The sequence below is a fragment of the Mustela lutreola genome, chromosome 10 (assembly GCF_030435805.1).
Source record: "Mustela lutreola isolate mMusLut2 chromosome 10, mMusLut2.pri, whole genome shotgun sequence".
NCBI classification, from domain to species: Eukaryota; Metazoa; Chordata; class Mammalia; order Carnivora; family Mustelidae; genus Mustela; species Mustela lutreola.
Window position 1 is genome coordinate 80,315,566 of NC_081299.1, and position 19,435 is coordinate 80,335,000.

A 19,435-nucleotide genomic window follows, 5' to 3' on the forward strand; every position below is an offset into this window, starting at 1 on the left:
CAAAAACCCAGTTTTCTTTTATTAAGTCAGACATTAATGAGATTTTCCAAAATATAAAACAGTGCTACTTTCCTTACTAAATTTTTTTGTTTGGGAAAATACAGTTCTTTTTATAAAAAATTTATTTAACATGTAATATATGTATTATCTTTAAATGAATTTTGTTATACCCTGAAGCGTAACAAGAAAACTGATGAGTAATGATTGTTGTATATATTACAGATGACCTTGCCATTAGTGTGCGAATCAACAATATAGTTTGAACATGTTGAATACCGTTATTTTAATGTATTTAGCTGATAAGTTGATCTTTTCGGTAGCCAGAAGGAATACACAAGAGTAGAAGACATGTCTTGTTTGTTTCAAGCTTTTTTTAGTTTCATAGGATAAAAAAATACTGAGTATTTGTTAGAATTGAATCTACCTACTAGTAGATTATGTTTTTGGAAGTGAATTAACTCCTCTCCAGTCTTTAGCATCACATTTCCAGTGAAAAAAATGTAACCCAATAATTAGGATTCTAGCATACTGTTCTAATTTATCCTAAAGGATCTATATATATTTATATAGTTAATGTCTTCAGTGTTAAGAACATCAATGGAAAACATTAAAGAATTCTTTAAAAAGAGAAATTCAGAAATCCTTATAAAAGGGGCTCATAGTTAACTGCACATGCCTGAACATATATATAAAGGAATTTTCTGAAACAGTTTTACAACCTCATAAAAACTTTAAAACAGGTACATAATCCTGTAATGCAGTTAAAAATAGAAAAAAAATAATAAACCCAAGCACTCTTAGAATAAGAGCATCTACTGAATTGTAATTAAGTTTGGCTTTCTATCCTTTTTCAGTGACCCTGGTATCTTATTACTGGAAGTATTCATTCTACAGATTGTTGGAGCTCAACTAAACTAAGCGTTGAACATAGAGGGTTGAATAATATATGCCCTCAAGAGTAGATGTGAAGTTGTGCTACCTAGATTCTCCTTCAAAGAAGGGCCTACTGTCCAGCTGAAAGGAGTTGGATCACCAAGTAACCCTTTCTGGACACACTTTAAGGTCTGCCTTAGCTGCAGAGCCACCTTCCCTGAGCTCATGACCTCCCTGGAGCAGCATGGGTTTGTAGACTGAGCAGTCTACAAGACCTGGCTGTTTCAGCCTTTCACAGACTACTCTGATGGACAATACTTGCTACAGGGCTTCCTGCCTGATTGAAATTTTACTGGACCTGCTTCACAGTTTTAGCTTTCCTTGCCTTCATTTCATAGGTGTTGGTCCACAGTAAACATTTTGTATCCCAGGTACTACCTTATGTTTATTTTGGAGAGACCAACCTGCAATAGCTCCTGATCTCATGAAACTGACTTACTGGGAGGAAATACCAGGAGATTTAAAATGATATCAATGTTGTACAGAGCTTAGGGTGCTATAGTAGTGTGTTATAAAAACAACCTAAGCCTGCTTGTTACATTGTTAAGGGAGGTAACCTGGAATAGTGGTCAGACCTAGGTCCAGTTGCCAAATTAATCACTTTGAGTAGCATGAACCATACCACTAACCAAGCCAGTTTTTAAATTTGTAATGTGGAATGACACATGGTCTTCCCTGCTTTAGGCTATTAACCTGGGATTGCTCACATGGCTAGGAGAAGAGTCCAAGCAGCAAGAGAGAGAGGGCCCAATGCACATTTTTCAAGCCCTTGCTTGCATCAGTTTGCTATATCCCATTGACTTAAGCAGTTCACATGGCCAAACCTTGATTCAAAGATAGAGAAATAGATTCCACCTCTCCATGGGGAAATTTGTAAAATGAGTGTGTGTGTATTAAAAATTACTAATATGATGCTTGATATGGTAGTAGTTAATATTTATTAAGCACTTTTTATAAATAATATTGAGTAAGGGACAAGTGGACTATTTTATTTAATATATTCTTTTTTTTAAAAGATTTTACTTATTTTTGGGAGAGAGCGAGCGAGCGAGTGAGCACAAGTGGGGGGAAGGGCAGAGGGAGAAGCACACTCCTGCTGAGCAGGTAGCCCAATGCACGACTCAATCCCAGGACCCAGGATCATGGCCTAAGCTGAAGGCAGATGCTTAACTGACTGAGCCACCCAGGTGCCCTATATTTAATATATTCTATCTCTGTATGATATGAAAAAGAAGGAATTCACTTGGAGAATTTGGTGTATTCTTCTGATATCTTAAAACAATTTTTATGATGGGAACACTTTGCAAATAAAGCTCTCTTTTCTTTTCTCTACAGTAAGAAAAATGGAAAACCACCATTACAGAACAATGAGGTAAAATTTTAAGTACTTGATTTTTTGGGATTTCATGTATTTATTTTATTTATTTTGTTACATAATTTTGAAGTTTTATTTATTTCTTTTAGAGATAAAAAGAGCCCATGCGTGAGCATGGTTGGGGAGCAGAGGGAGAGAATCTTCAAGCAGACTCCCTCACTGAGTGCAAAGCCCCCTAGGGGCTCGATCCCAGACCCATGAGATCATGACCTGAGGTGAAACCAAGAGTCAGAGGCTCAATATACTAACTAAGTCACTCAGGCGTTCCTTGTTACATAATTTTGAATCATAATTTTAGAATTAGAAGGGAACTTAACTATTATCTTTACTCTACTGTATATTATAGCAGTTCTTTTTGAAATAGGATTTCTTGATAGGTGACTTCTAGTATTTACTTGAATCTTTTCATTTGATGAAGAAGTACCTAGGAGGCAACCATTACCGTATTAGTTCTAGCCCATGATGAGATTAATCTTCCCCTCTGCCCTCTTAGTGATTGATTCTATTTTTGTCTTTTGTAGCCACATAGGACAGGACTGCTCTATTTTTTCTAATTGACTCTCATATTGTTTGAAGATAGTTGTATCTTCTGAGTCTTTTTTTTTTTTTCCATGCTAGGCAGCCCCCCATTCCTTCAAGTTTCTTAATCTGTCATGGTTTCCAGTCCTTTTTCAATTCTGTATACATTTTTAAGGACCTATACTGCTTAGTTTCCCTAGACATTATTTTTAGTCTAGAACATAGTTGTCCAGATGTCTGACTAGGATGGAAAACATCAGCACTATTACAAATATCTTGTTATGAAAGCCATATTGTTGAAATTCAGCCTAAAATTGCTTTTATTTCTTTAGCCCTAACTGCTGTTTACATTGAGTTGAGTTATTATAAATTATAACCTTCAAGTATCTGATGAACAACTATGTTGGCAGATTGCCTGTAACTGTATTCATTAGTTGATATCTTTCTTTCTTTTTAATAATGACTTTACTGAGATAGAGCTCAAAGACCATAAAATTTATCCATTTAAGAATTCAATTCAGTGGATTTAGTGTATTCACAAAAGAGTTGTGTGGCTAACTAATTTTAGAAGATTTTCATCTTCCCAAAAAGAAATTCCATGCCCATTAAAAATCACTCCTTATTGCCCTCTTTTCCTAGTCCTTAGTAACCAGTAATCTGCTTTCTGTTTCTATGATTTGCCTACTTCAGACATATTCTATAAGAAGAGTCAGATAATATGTGGTCTTTTGTCCCTGGCTTTAACTTAGCATGATGTTTTTAAGGTCTGTTTGTGCTGTTGCATGTATCAATACTTCATTTCTTTTTATTACCAAATAATATTCCTTTGTATAAATTGACCACATTTATCCATCTGTCAGTTGAGGGAAATTTAGGTTGTTTTCATTTTTAGGCTATTATAAATAAGGCTGCTATGAACATTCATATGCAGGTTTTTGTGTGAACCTGTGTTTTCATTTCTTTTGGTATATACCCAGGAGTGGAATTGCTGGTTCATATGGTAGCTCACTTGATTTGTTTTGAATAACATTAGTTTATTCCTATATATGGCAGCTTATTGGATCTGTACTAATAGTCTATACTCTAGTATGTCTGTACTGTTAGTGTAATTTTGAATGTAATTCTAGCATTTAGTATTTTAGTAGAGGTCATTATCCATAATTTAAATTGGCCTTCTCTTTTTTCCTCATGATTGCTGATAATATTGAGTGTGTAAAGGACCAAAGAAATGACTCTGGCATCTCTTAATCTTTGTTTGCTTGCTTATTTTTGGTTATGGTTTATTTGGTTATGATTATATCCAACATAGCAAAATCTGGTTCATATTTCTTATTAAGGACCACAGTAATTTTATAAGAAACTTCAAACCCTTGAGTAATTTATTAATTCTTTCATTAAGTCATTCTCTCAACAAATATTGATTGAACCCTCTTAAATGCCTAGTTATTGGTTTTGGCTCTGGGTGTATAGCAGATATAAATATAAGTCCCTGCCCCTGTGGAGCTTAGAGTATACATGTCAGTGAATATCCTTAAAAAAAAAGGACATGACTTTTATTCCTAGGAAATTCATGCTAGCTTCTAGTGTTTAGTGTTTAGTCTCTTAAATCTTTCTACATCCTCCATATAATGTCTGTTCTCTGAATATCGTGGAGATTGATAAGAAAATTGCTGTTCTTTAGTTTCTGTGATCTTTTTCTCTGGCTTTGAAAAATGGGACAAGGATGCTTTTCTTCTTGTCTGGCATATCTCCATCTTCATAATCTCTCTTACCTAAATTATATCTGAGTAATCAAACCTTAATTATCTTAGTTATAGCTACCATCTGCATATTATCAAATCTTCAAATTCTAGGGCATCATTAAAACTTGTCAGTACAACTAAATTCATCCAGTGATTTTTTTTTAATTTATTTTTTGTACAACTTCTTTTAGCATATACTTATTTGCTCATTGCATAGTGTGAGCAAGATAACTTTAGGTTAGATTAAATTTTGGACAAAAAGAAGATATAATATAGTATGTACACTTACAGCACATTTGCAGAATTTATAGGAAGAATGTACATACACATACACACGTATATGCTAAAATGAAATCTGGTAGGATTATGTGCCAGATATTAACAGTTGGTATCTCTAAATGGTAGGTATAGGCTCCTTATTTTTGCTAATCAGAATTTTCTAATTTTTCTATAGTTAATGTGTTATTTATGAACACAGACAGATAAAAAGGGAATTTTTTTTATTGAACTTTTTTTATAATGTTTGGTGAGATGGTAAAGTTTTCATAAGACATGAGATTTAGGAAGGAGAGAAAGATTTAATAGAGTTAGTAGTGTAAAGAGGTAGTTGACTGGATTTAAAAATACTTAATTTTGATGGTAGTATACATGATATAAAATTCAAAATAAACACTGCTGGGGAACTATAAACTTAGATGGGGAACTTAACATTCCTGTGCATATTTTATACTGATGAGGTGTGTGTATGTTTGTATAACTTTTAGAATAATTTTTTAAAAGATTTTATTTATTTATTTATTTATTTGACAGAGAGAAAGAGATCACAAGTAGGCAGAGAGCGGGGGAAGCAGGCTTCCCACTGAGCAGAGAGCCTGATGCGGGGCTTGATCCCAGGACTCTGAGATCATGACCTGAGCCTAAGGCAGATACTTAACCACTGAGCCATCCAGGCACCCCAATCTTCATAAACCATATAGGTAGAATTATTTTGCTTATTAAATTTTATAAGTTGATCATGGTAAGTATCATTCTACTTTCAGCATATTTTTTAGGTCCTATGTTCATGTTTATGTTGATAGCTGTAGATCTAGTCTGTTTAACGGTTTGACAGAATTCTGTTGTATAAATAGGAGCTGCTTCTTTTTTATTGTGTAGAATTTTCATTTCATAAATTTTGTATAGTTTATATAATTTCATTATAGATGCATATTTAGGTTTTTGATTTTTACGATAATATAAATAGTGTGCAGATGTTTTTCATTTATGTGTTTAGGCATATGTGCAGGAATACCAGTAGGATAAGTACCTTAAAGTAAATTTGCTGAGTTATTTTACAGTCTGTGTGCCTTTTACATTTTGATAGGGTACCTGGGTGACTCAGTTGGTTAAGCAACTGCCTTCGGCTCAGGTCATGATCCTGGAGTCCTGGGATCCAGTCCCACTTCGGGCTCCCTGCTTGGCAAGGAGTCTGCTTCTCCCACTAACCTCTCTCCTCTCATGCTCTTTCTCTCTCTCTCAAATAAATAAGAAAAATAGTTTTAAAAAAACCATGATAATAGGTGCTATTATAGATCTACCTAATAGTTGTGTTGAGTTACAGTTTCTCCAGCAATGTACAGGAATGCTTATACTCTTGTCAGTGCCACATGGCTTACTATTTGTTGTTTCAAGGGTCTCTCTCAGTCCGTTCTAGTTCATCTCACTTTTCTAAGTGGATTGACACTTTGCCCTTTGACCTTGTTGCCTCCTGAATGTTAGGTACATTATTTTCTGTTTGCAGTATTTCTTTAACTATTTAAATGGTCTTTATCTAATGATTTGCTTTTTCTGTAGTTTACATTTTAAATTTATATCCTTAAAGTGTTTTTTTTAATTTTTTAAAGAAATACTGGAAAGTTCACAGGTAGAGGAAAGTCAGTTGTGAAATTAAAATGAATTCATTGGAGAGGCTAGTAGTGTTTATGAAATGTACTGTCTCTGTAGGTACTCTCCGTTAGATTTGGTTTCAGATAAGAATTTTATTAGTGTCAAGAATGGTAGAGTGTCATGGTATTTCTTCATCCTTTCTGAGCCAGCCCTCTAGTTCAGGTGTTTCTTTGCAGAATATGCTGTAATGACTTTAGGAAACATATATGCAATTCCTTCATGGCCTGAAAGGTAATGGAAATCAAGTCAGGCTTTCAGACAGTTTGTGATTTAGAAGTGATGACAATAGGAATAGAAATAAAAGAGGAGGAAGAATTACATAGCATGTAGCAGTTAATATTTTAAATTCCTTCAATGTGATTTTCTTATAACCTTTTTTAAACCTTCTTCATTGTTTTCCCTAGATCATTTCTTGAACGCAGCTAGACGCTAGAAGTAGGTAATCCTCTGTTTAAGTCAGAAGGTGGCCATTTTATTATTACTCTGTCTATTCAAGGGTGTTCATTACATGTGCAGTGGGGTAAGGTAGGAAGGCAGTGATAGGAAAAACTTGAAATTAGTAAAAGTAAACTTGAAGTTTAATTTTCTTTTTTTTTTTTAAAGGTACTTGGTATCTGTTGCCTTGTCTTTGTTTTCTTCCTGTATTTTCTCGGTTTGGGGAAGTAAAAGGGAGGATTTTGGTTGAAGTTGTAGTGTTTGGCTTGAAGAAAATAGACTGAAGTAAATATACTGTGAGTAGTGCTTTTGGCCTGTTTCAATTTCTGGTGTGTTCCTGTCATTCAAAACAGTGCTTGGGAATATTTATTGAATGAATGAAGGAACACATGCATGTGTGATTGAAGTAACTGGGCCTCTAATTCAGTAGGATGAGGTTTGCAACCTTCATAAGGTTTCAAAGACCTGAACTCTGTTATAAGAGTTACAGGATAGATTGATTCTTACCTTAGTCTTTCTGATCTAACTCTACACACACAATGCCTTCTGACTTCTTGATCTATGATTCTGTAATGCATTCAGTGCTTGTTAGGATCATATAAATATTAAGCACTTAGCAAAGTGTCTGACATATAGATGGTAGCTTATTATTGTTCTAATTCAGTATACAAACTATTCGTTTCAGGTTCCTCAACTTAGATAAAACTTACACTAAAGTTTATCTAATTATAGAATTTACTAAACCATGGGTATTTATCAGGTGCATAGTATTTAACAAATAAGTGAATTGTGATTATAGGAGTTGGGGGAGGATCTCAATAGGGGGGTCGCATCCTTCTCGTGTCTGTTTCCTGTTGCAAGAAGTTTCTCCTGTATGTTCTTCTAAACAGTTCAGGTGTAATGAAGTAAATAGCCTCTAACATGTCCAAGTTATGTCACTTTTTCTTATTCCTTCAAAAGAAATGTCTGAGGGTGATAAGATTAATTACTGCTCTTAAGTTTCTGTGGTAGTTTCCCACTACACTGACTAAATAAACTTTAAATCTTTACTGTGGTTTTAAGGGTCTGTCTTTTGTAGGTCTTGTCAACCTCTTCAGCTTCTCTCATTTTTATTGTTTTAGCAATTCTACTGTCTTGTTCTTCAGTGTGTGCACTAAATTCATTCTCGACACTTGGTTTTGTGCTTGATGTTCCCTGTGCTTGACTACCTTCCTTCCCTGAGGTTATCACATGGCTTCACTTTATTTATGTCTCAGCTTAAATATCACCTCCCCAAAGAACTCTGGCTTGTCATCCTGTCTGAATCAGTCTTTTGCTCATGGCCCTACCTAGTGTATCTGTAACAACTTATTGGTTTATTTTTATCTGTATTTATCCTGCTAGAATGTGAGCTGTAGGAGTGAAGAAACCTTGTCTGTCTTTGAGTTTGAAGAAGAGAGAGTGAATTGGTAGATTGCATACTGGAAATGCTAAATGCTAAATCTAGGAATCTAAATGTTTCCAGTAATTTCTATCAGGAAAATTCCTGTTCAGGATTTTAAAAACATTCTGCTGTTAATCAGGAAGTGGATAATAAACAGTCAGTAAGTACTTAACATGTCTGATGTTAAGTATCTCTTTGATCTCATCTTCTGCTACCATCCCTTGCTTTATAGTTCCAGTCAGACCAGCCATTTTGTTGCTTCTCAAGCAATTAAATGAGCTTATACCTTGGCATTTTGTACTTGCTGTTTCTTCTGCTTGCAGTATTCATCTCCCAGATACTTGCATGGCCCCAGAACTTCTCACTTCCTTATTTAGTTTTTGATAACATCTTATTTTCTTGAAAGCATATTTGAAGAGCAGTGCAAGTTAGCACTCTCTAAACGCAATATCCATTTTGATAGTTGTTATTATTGACTTAGGTGAAATGTGGTTCTTTAATATTTCTTGTTATAAATATCTTAATTTTTTTGTTTTAATGTAGAAAGAGGGGAAAAAAGAGCGAGCTGTGGTGGACAAGGTGTTTTTTTTAAGACTCACACGGATTCTGAAAATCATGGTTCCTAGAACATTTTGTAAGGAGGTAAGTCTTGAATTATAATGTTAAGTGTCTAACTTTTAAGCTCACGTGAGATCAGAACAATAAAATTAGAAAGCTTTTGTTATACTACAGATCAGATGTTTTTTTTGTAGGTAATAAAGACTACTAAATTTTTTTCTTTAAATTGTCTATTATCCTTGCAAGTACCCTTGTTGTTTGGTGCCAGATTTCAAATAGTTTCTTTCCTCTTGTTTATGAAATAGGATTTCATTATATTTTATTTGAAATATTAGACTACTTCAGTGCAGCTACTCTAAATGGTGTTGTTTTATTATAACTAAGTTCTATTAATAAAAACAAGATTAAATTTAGAAAGACAAACCTTTTTATTACATTGAGATCTTCATAAGTCACATTGATATGGAATATGTTTGAAGGTTGTTCTTTCATATTTGATTAAATATGTTTTGAGATACCCAGAATGATATATGAATTCTTCCAGTATTTTCAGGAGGTGAGCTGGTTTTAGGAATAAAGTTTTTATATTGTTTCCTTTGCCCTTTTACCAAGATTATCTTTATCATTATCTGAGGAGTACTTTTAATGATTAAAAAATAAGATAATGCTGTGTTCTCCATCTTTAATCACCTTTTGTAGAACCAGAAATATCATCACCTTTGTCTCTTTACTCCCCATACTTCATCCTTTCAGCCACTGGTATTGGGTCATTTTTCGTTCTAAACATTCTTAACATGGATATTGTAGTGTTTGTTGTTCTCACTTCAAAGAAGCTTCCCTTTTTAACTTCTCTGCCAAATTTATTTTCTTGAAATTTAATGTTTTCCATTGTTCCAATTTTAAAAACCATTGGACTTACAATCTATTAATAGCAACAAAAAGATAAGATATTCCCAAAGTACTAGAATCCTCAAAGAGAACCCATATCTCCCTATCACACTGGACTTGCTCTCTTTCTCCCTCATTTCTGCATCATGGCTTGTATATTCCACCCTTACCAGCCTCTAAAACATAATTTAATAACTTTTTTTCCCCTAATAAGATAGAGATAATACATTTTCCTTGAAGAAAAGTTAGAAAATGCAGATAGATTTCTTTTTCCTTCTTGGTGCCTCTTAACCTCTCACTCAGAATTCTATCAGTATTTCAGTGTCCAGAATATATTTTAATAAAAATGAAATCACACCGAGACTTTTTAAATCTGCTTCCTTCTTTATTTTTAAATATTTTCTCTTTGTGTTTCTCTTGAATTAGTCTCGCTTTCCATTCCTACTGTTCTCACTATAGTTTTCTTACCTGGATTATCATCATCTCTTAATTGGTCCTTTTGCCTCTTCTTGTTTTCATAATAGTCTTTTTTCTAAAACCCTAATAAAAGCATTTGTCTTCTTTTTTTCTTGTAGGGTAAATCACAACCTAACTTAGATCTTTCTTTCACTATCATCTGCTTAGAAGAGTTTGCAATTTTGTCGTCAGACTCTGTACTCTTATGCTTTCATGACCTCATGTCTGTGACATCTGTCCCCTCCCGCCAACAAAAACAGATACTTATTTTTTTTTTTTTTTTTTTTTTTTTAAAGATTTATTTATTTATTTATTTGACACAGAGAGATTACAAGTAGGCAGAGAGGCAGGCAGAGAGAGAGAGGAGGAAGCAGGCTCCCTGCCGAGCAGAGAGCCCGATGCGGGACTCGATCCCAGGACCCTGAGATCATGACCTGAGCCGAAGGCAGCGGCTTAACCCACTGAGCCACCCAGGCGCCCAAAAACAGATACTTATTAAAAAAATAGCTTGATGCTCATTAACTTCTTTAAGTTTTCTCTTTCTACAACCCACCTGATTGAAGAATTCCTGTTTAAAATGTGATCTTCTCTGGAAAGATTTACATATTCCCCTCTTAATTCATTAAGAGTTCAGTGCTCATTTGACTTTTTAGCAGGGGTTTGCTGAGTGTAAAATGAATATGAGATATTGCATAGATCTCTGGGAGTTAGTAAGGGAGATACCAGGGCCTAACTTATCCAACCTCCAGCTTTCTCTAGGCCCAGCCATGCTGCAGAGTCATTTTACACATGATCTTTGAGAATTATAAAAATCCAAGTTTAACCTCAGTTCACTAGGGGTTTCACTTAGAAATAAACTCTCATAGAAATGACAGAAGATTGGAAGTAGGGATAGAGAGACTAACCAATTTAGGAAATAAAGAAATGATAATGTTGCATACGAATAAATGGAAGTTCATATATATCATGAGGTGAGGGGCTGCCTAAATCAGTGCAGTTCTTTGGTTTCTGACATATTCCACAAACCCATTCATCATGGAAATAGTAGTAATTCTAAGGCCATCCTTTGTAGAAAGGCATTTCAGGATTGTCAGTAATCAAAGTTTGCCAGATTTTGCTAAGACAAGTAAAGTTGGTACTTATTTTAAGGAAAAATTAAACTGAGAGCAGAAAATCAAGGCAAAATAAACAATCTTTGTCTGGTGTTAGCTTTATATGTCAAATAATTAATTTAGGATTGAGACTGTATTTAAGGTCTGAATTAAAAGTTAGTATTACAGTTAAAATGACATCTACAGATACTGTTTATTACAATTAAGAGGTTCTTCTGTTGCCAGTTGAATACCTAACTTTCAAACAGGGACTAGATTAGGAAGATGGGATCTTTGTTTTCTGGCTGACTTGGGGGTAGCACCTATCATTGCTCAGTCACAGAAGCTTTCTTTGACATTATCTTTTCTTGTGGCTTCATTATTCTGTGTTTATGACTCCCTGCCTTGACTATTAGAAAGATAGATTAGGAAGATGGGATCTTTGTTTTCTGGCTGACTTGGGGGTAGCACCTATCATTGCTCAGTGACAGAAGCTTTCTTTGACATTATCTTTTCTTGTGGCTTCATTATTCTGTGTTTATGACTCCCTGCCTCGACTACACCTACAGCACTATACTTCTAGTACCTTCATCTTTTTTAACAAAAATATTTGTTTTGCAAAAATTACACAAGTAATAGTTGCAGTTGCCATGCAGCACCATCATTTTAAGTATATTATCCAACAAATGTCCCTGCTGCTACATGCCCTCTTCCCTGACTTTAGCTTGTATCTTAAGGTCATTATTCTTCCAATTTAGAAGATTTGAATAGGGTCAGCTTTGAATGCGTGTGTGTGTGTGTGTGTGTGTGTGTGTGTCTCTCTTAGAGGTTAGAGGATAGGTTCCCATCTCAGAGAGAGAGAATGGACTTCTGACTCAGCCTCTCATCTTTTCCCCTTGGTAAATCCATCTTCCACAGCATTGCTTAAGTAATGTCAAAATGACACTTTTTAATATTTTGTTCTACCTAGAGGCTTGCAGTAGTTTAATATTGCTAAAGTCTGCTGGATATGCAGTACTGTTATTCATATGGTTTCAGTCTATTTCCTATTTCTCATTAAATCCTTTATCTTTTTTAACTCATAATTGTCATGCTCTCCTTTGTTTTACTTGGTCTGTTTAATATATTTCTAACATCATAATCCTCTTCTGCCACTTAGGCCTTCCTATTCTGCCACTTGTTCCACGAAGTGATGCAAATATACTTACCTACTATGCTGTTTTCTCATTTTCTGTGTATAAATTTTTATCACAAAATTGAGGGCAGGGGCAGTATTAGAGATTTTTCCAACAAACTGAACCAAGTTTATTGCATTAGGCACAATTTAGCCTTCAATATTTGCTTAACTGTACATTAATAGTTACTATCATTTTTTGTTTTAGACTTCTGAGACAATCACAGTACACTGTGATTCAGGTAATTGAAGTTATACTACTACCTTCTAGTATGAAGACAAATTATTTGTAGGAAGACAAATTATTTGACCTGCCTGGGATTCACTTTTGAATTATGGAAGAGAAAGTTAGATTAAATGATGTATAATTCTTTTTCATTTATATTATATTTTTAAATTCTTTTAAAATTATATTTAAAAATGGCCTATACGTAAAATGTCAGCCATTGTATTAAAGCTAGAATAAAGATTTGAATTTAGAAATAAAAAAATCTTTGCCAAGGTAATGTTTCTTTTAACTTTTAAAAATGCATTTATTTAATTTACTATACCTGGTTTATTTTAGACAGGTTACTTGATACTTATTGCTGTTATGCTGGTGTCTCGAACATATTGTGATGTTTGGATGATTCAAAATGGGACACTCATTGAAAGGTACTTTTCTATTCACCTTCCTCCTATATGTACAAAATATTGATTTGTCTCATATTTAACATTATCTTAAGCAAAAATTAGATTCTCAATTAGGTATTAATATTTAAGTCAAATTATGTATTTGTTCATTTACTTAACAGATGTTTATTGAGTGTCTCCCATGTGCCAGGCATCCTGCTACTCTGTGATAGGGATATACTGGGGAACAGGAGAGACTTTGTACCAAGTCCTGCAGAGCTGACAGTTTTAGAGAGTTAGGGACAAGGAAACAAATTAAAATGCAGTATAATTGCTGGAGCAAGGGTTAAAAAAATCACCAAGTAGGATGTCTAAAATTAATGAGATAATTTGGAGAAAAATATCAAAGCACTTCAGAGAATCATATTGAGAATGTTTATTAGAAGGAAAAAAACAATTTGTAGACATTTCCTTCAGTTTCTGAAAATAGTGCTTTGTACATTTTTTTTCATTATAGTCTTCGTACATATTATCATTATAATTGATAATTTTGAATTTAAAAACTTATAGTAACAGTTGGGATATTAACATTTATCTGTTAAAGATTTTATTCCCGATGATACCAATTTGAATGTTAGAGTAAAACATTTTTCTTGGAATTCTCTTTCCTGGCATGCAGTATTTTATCAGAAAATTTCTTAAAGTACTTAATCTAATAACTTTTTGAAGACACTACTTAAAATTTTTGAATGCTCCCAAATTTTGAAACAAAGTGCTTTTTTCCCCCCCTCATATTCTTGATTTGTTTCTTAGGATTTGTAGGATGAGGAAGAACGCTTTATGCACATGTTTTCTGACTCATCTCTCTTGGCAAATAGAGAAAGTTATTTGCATAGGACTAAAACCCTAACTACATGCTTCAGAACACGTGTAATTGTGCAGGCTCTTATATTTAATACAGCTCTCCCTGAAACCTGTGGCCAGTGCCCTGCCTTTTTTTTTTTTTTTTTTTTTTTTCTAATTGTAGTAATATGTGAACAGCTTAAAAAGGAATTCATGAACACAGCTTAATGTCAAATAGTGTTACTGGAAACACATCACTTCTCTTCCCCATTCTTGTACTTGTAACTGCCATTCCTGGAGCCAGTTGTTTTCTTTTCTTTTTACTGTTCATCTGTACCTTTGTATTTCAGTGTAACTTGTTTATTGTCCTATTTTTCAGTTTTAGAGAGTATGCATTTATTTCCTACTTTGAAAGATGAGAATTAGCTCTTTTACATTCCTACCCATGACCATGCTCATCCTCTTAAGTTGTTTTATCGCATTTTTTGTCGTTAGAATTTATTGTTTACGTGATTTTTCCTGTTTACTGCTGAGCCACATGCTGTACTTTGGTAGTTTCTTTGATAAACAACTTTTTGTTTTTCCTGGCATTTGAAAATTGCAAGTTTTTGTTTGTGTACCTTAGTTCTTTGCCTACTTCTTACTAATTCGGCTTAAGCTTATTTGACAACACTGTAACATCTTCTCAGTATTGTAATATGGTCATACACACTAGGTGATCTTTTGATTTTTGTCTATTACCACTGCACCCTATACCTCTTGTTAGTTTCTTGTCTTCCTGCCCTAATCTGTACTGATTGCACCTTAAGCCAACTAAAGAGCAGTCCACTTTGAATTTGCTTTAATTATGATCTTGGGAGTTTCTTTTTTTCTTTTCTTTTCTTTTTTTTTTTTTTAAGATTATTTACTTATTTATTTGACAGAGATCACAAGTAGGCAGAGGGGAAGGCAGAGAGAGAGAGAGAGAGAGGGAAAGCAGGCTCTCCACTGAGTAGAGAGCCCGATGTGGGGCTCGATCTCAGGACCCTGAGATCATGACCTGAGCCTGAAGGCAGAGGTTTAACCCACTGAGCCACCCAGGCACCCCATCTTGGGAATTTCTTGTATCTTTCTCTTGTGCATTAAATAACCTGTTTTCTGAAACCTCTGTCTTACTTTTTCTTATCATTTTGGCATGCACATTGTTTTTCTGAGAAAGGGCACAATAGAAGTAAATTTTTGAGACCTGAACCCTTATATTTGATTGATAGTTTAGCTATATTTATACAATCCAACTTGGAAACCATTTTTTGTTTGAATTTTGAAAGCATCACTCTGTTGTCTTCTGTAGAGCTCAGCAGTTCTCAGCCTTGGTTGCAGGATGATTAGAATCATCTGGGGAATTTTGAGAACCATTAATACCTGGGCCCACCCCCTAGAGATCCTGATTCAATTAGTCATTAGTTTTTGAGATATCCCAGGTGATTCTAATGTGTAGCCATGGTTAAACACTGCTAGTCTAGTTGCTGCATTGGGTATGGAGGTCCACTTCTGTGCTGCTTGCCCTTCCTTAATGGTGGGTCTCTTTTTAGAGCCCTGTGGAAGCTTTTATGATCGTTTGTTGTTGTTTTGGTGTATTGCTGGTGTTTAGTATTTTTACTGAATGTTGCTGTGATTTTTTTTTTACTGTGCTGGGCCTATGTGGGCCCTTTTCAATTGAAAAACTCATTCTGCATTCTGAGAAGTTTTCTTGTGCTTTTAAAAAATTCTTCCTCTCTTTTTTTTCTTTATTTTTTTCTGGAATCTTTATTACTTGAGTGTTAGAACTCAAGATATAAGATAATCAGATGATTATCTTATAATTTTCCTACTGTTTCATCTCTGACATTTTATTTTCTAGGAAATTTCTTTTTACTTTATCATCCAGTGAATGTATATTGTCATCATTTTATTTCTAAGAGTTATCTTTTTGTATAGATGTTCATTTTTAGAGCAGTCATTCTTGCAAGTGTGTGCTTTTTTTTTTTTTTTAAGCTTCCTGCATTGTTTGTGTTTTTTCTTGGTTTTTTGTTCTCATTTTTTTGGTTCATTTTAGAGGCTTTCCTTAAGTCTGTCACTCTTTCCCTGTCTATTCGTCTTTAAAAGTGAAGGGGTGGGGGTGCCTGGATGGCTTAGTGGGTTAAGCCTCTCCCTTCGGCTCAGGTCATGGTCTCAGGGTCTGGGGATTGAACCCTCCATTGGGCTCTCTGCTTGGCAGAGAGCTGACTTCCCCCTCTCTCTCTGCCTGCCTCTCTGCCTATTTGTGATCTCTCTCTGTGTCAAATAAAATAAATAAAATCTTTTAAAAAATTATAAAAATGAAGGGCTAAAAACTTGCTAGAAGCCAACTTGAGGACTTACTGATTGTTGGTCTTCCTGAATGGTGTTTGACGAGAGTCTGGTCATTTTTGTGTATGTGCCCTAGTGCGGAATCCTCTTAGAAATTCCAAGAAATTTGTTATAAACATAATAGAAGTGTTTATTGGTTGCTGCTAGCATATCAGCTTTGGAAGATCAATTTTACTGCTAAGTTCTGCTTATATAAGCTGTGTGCATAAATAATTTGAGTCCTTTGTATACGGTAGAGAAGACATGTATGTCCTTTTATATGATTATAAAATTTTATATTTTTTCCTTTGATAACTTTATTATCTAAGTACCCTATCTATTAATAAAGATATGGGATCCCCCAACAATACAAAATATAAATGTATTATATATATAATATATATAATGTATTTATACAAAATATATTTTGTTAATAACAAAAATATGCAGTTTATATCTACTATAATCATCATCATATTAGCTATCTGTGTAGAAAGTCACATATTGCATATAAAGAACCTTCTACAACCTTGGTATAGTGTAGAAGAGTGGTTTATTTTTTAAACTTTACTTTTCACATTTTATGAGTTCATGTTTTTATAATCCAAAAGAATAATACTTACTCTTCTAAACTAGGCATTTCCAACTTTAATTGAATAGATGCTGATTTTAATTTTCTCATAGTCTTAAATGCCCTGAAGAAAATGCACTGCCGAGAGTAGCATGAGTGAACCTATAATTTTACTAGAGTAATCAATTTGTTGAGTACCCAGGTTTTTTTGTTTTGTTTTGTTTTGTTTTGTTTGTTTGTTTGTTTTTAAGATTTTATTTATGTATTTGGCAGAGAGAGAGAGATCACAAGTAGGCAGAGAGAGAGGGGGAAGCAGGCTCCCCGCCGAGCAGAGAGTCTGATGAAGGGCTTGATCCCAGGACCCTGAGATCATGACCTGAGCGGAAAGCAGAGGCTTTAACCCACTGAGCCACCCAGGCACCCCATTGGGTACCCAGTTTTAAAATTTAGATATGACATAAAGAAAAAATGAAAAAAAAAAGTAGAGTTTCTAAAAAACATTATTTTGATATTACTAAACTTACAGAAAAGTGCAGAAACAGTAAAAAACTTCCATATACTCTTTTTTTTAGGAAAGTTTTTTTTAAAGAAATTTTTTTTTAAAAGATTTTATTTATTTGATAGAGGCAGAGAGAGATCAAGCATGAGCAGTGGGGAAGGACGAGGAAGAAGCAGACTCTCCACTAAACAGGGAGCCTGATGTGGGGCTTGATCCCAGGACCCTGGGATCACGACCTGAGCCAAAGGCAGATGCTTAAACTGCTGAGACACCCTGATGCCCCACTTTCATATATTCTTAACCCATATTCATCAGTTGTGAAGCAACCATTTTAACGTAATTTGTTAACTTTCTCCTTCATAAGTATTTTTGAGCTTCTGTGTATGAGATCTTTGATACTTAGTTAAATTTAACATTTTTAAACATTGTGAATTCATAATTTGGAACAGTTTTATTTGAAAAACAACACATTGCTCTAACTTGCTACTAAAGCTACATTATAAATTGGTTGTGCTTTTTTCCTTTCTGCTTTTTCCAAAGAGGTTTAGATTCATCTATTTCTGCTTAAAAAAAAAAAAAAAAAAAGTGAAAGAAACACATTCTGGTCTTTAATGTACATTTTAATATCCTTTACATCTTTTTGGCTTATTTGTTAGTGGTGGCTAAAGACTTTGGAATATGGGCAAATTTTAATGGGACAGACTTCTTTCTTCAAGGTAGACACTGGAAATTTCCATGATGTGGAGGAGAATCCTTCCTACCTGTTGCTGTTATAATGTACTTATAAAGATATATTTTATTTACAGCCTTTTGCCAACAAGCATTTTAAAATCACGAAATCATCTTTTATAAAGATCCTTATGTGTTTTAGAAGTAATATGATATAAACTGTAAAATTACTCTTTATTATTATTTTTCTTTTGCAGCGGAATAATAAGCAGAAATAAGACTTTATTCAAGAAACCATTTTTTAAATTTATAGCTGCCACTCCAATGGTAAACTGTTGCTGAATGATAGCATGTGCTTCACCAAGCTTTATAATCTTTGTGTGTTTCACAGCTTGGGCAGCACTAAAAGCACTTTGGTTTTATGTGAAGTTTAGTTCAAACAAGTTTAATCTAAACCTCTAAACTTTTTGTACTGTCTTAAGTGCTCTTGTTTTTAATATTCTGATTTCTAGAAAAAACATTTTTATGTGGTTCAGTTTTAGGTATTTTCTAGCTCAACTTAAACTTTAAAAACAATTGTTTAGCAGTTCTATCAAAATTGGACTACAGATTTTTCTATCCGTCTGAAGTAGCATTTCCCAGAGTATGTTCCAAGGAATGCCAGCCATGACAGAGGAAATGATACCTGCTATAAAGCCCTTTCAGAGAGTTTGAATGCACAAGTTTTATATTATGTTAAGGTCTTTGAGGTCTTTGAAAAAGACATTTGTTAGTTTTGTTTAACCCAGGTTTTCTCAAACTTACTTGACCATGCATCTTTTTTTGCTCTAAAACACCAGCTAACATTACTTGGCATTATTCCCCTACTCCCTCATAAAAATCAGATTATTTCTGTATCATATACCATATCTTTTTTTCTATGTGGAGCTAGGTTTAAATCATTTAGCACAATACTTTTCAAAATATATTTTACTGACACTCATTGAAAAAAGAGTGTATGATCAAATAAGTTATCTCTTTTTAAAGATCATAGATGCATGGTACTCAGAGATCCTTTACTTATATGATATAATGGTTTTCAAAAAGTAGTAGAATTCTTAACTTTAAATAAGTTCTTAATGGATATTTTTAGAGCAGGTAAATATGTAAAATACATTAAAAAGGTGAAAGAGGAGTTGGTCTAGTTGAAGTGTGTTAACAGATCTGAAGCAGCTAGAGAACCATTCAGAGGCTCTGGTGAACCCCACTAGTCTACTCTCTGATCAGTGATTAGTTCTAGTGTCAGCAGATAAGGCTCCATGGGTCTAATCCCACTGCCATCTGTTTGGGAAAATGTTTTTAGGATGCAGCTAGTCTCATTCTTGGCTGTTTTTCC

At 34.1% G+C, this 19,435-nt stretch overlaps 1 protein-coding gene across 3 annotated transcripts in view; it reads left to right on the forward strand.

The window, feature by feature from the left end:
* ABCD3 (ATP binding cassette subfamily D member 3) overlaps positions 1-19,435 on the forward strand; it is a 76,707-nt gene that overhangs the window by 23,595 nt on the left and 33,677 nt on the right. For 2 of the 3 annotated variants that reach the window (XM_059135587.1, XM_059135588.1), the window contains 3 exons: positions 2,269-2,305; positions 8,897-8,995; positions 13,086-13,174. In XM_059135587.1, coding sequence (XP_058991570.1) covers positions 2,269-2,305; positions 8,897-8,995; positions 13,086-13,174 — 225 coding nt within the window. Of the gene's footprint in view, positions 1-2,268; positions 2,306-8,896; positions 8,996-13,085; positions 13,175-19,435 lie in introns of those variants that run through there. The other variant, XM_059135589.1, reaches the window with a different exon arrangement.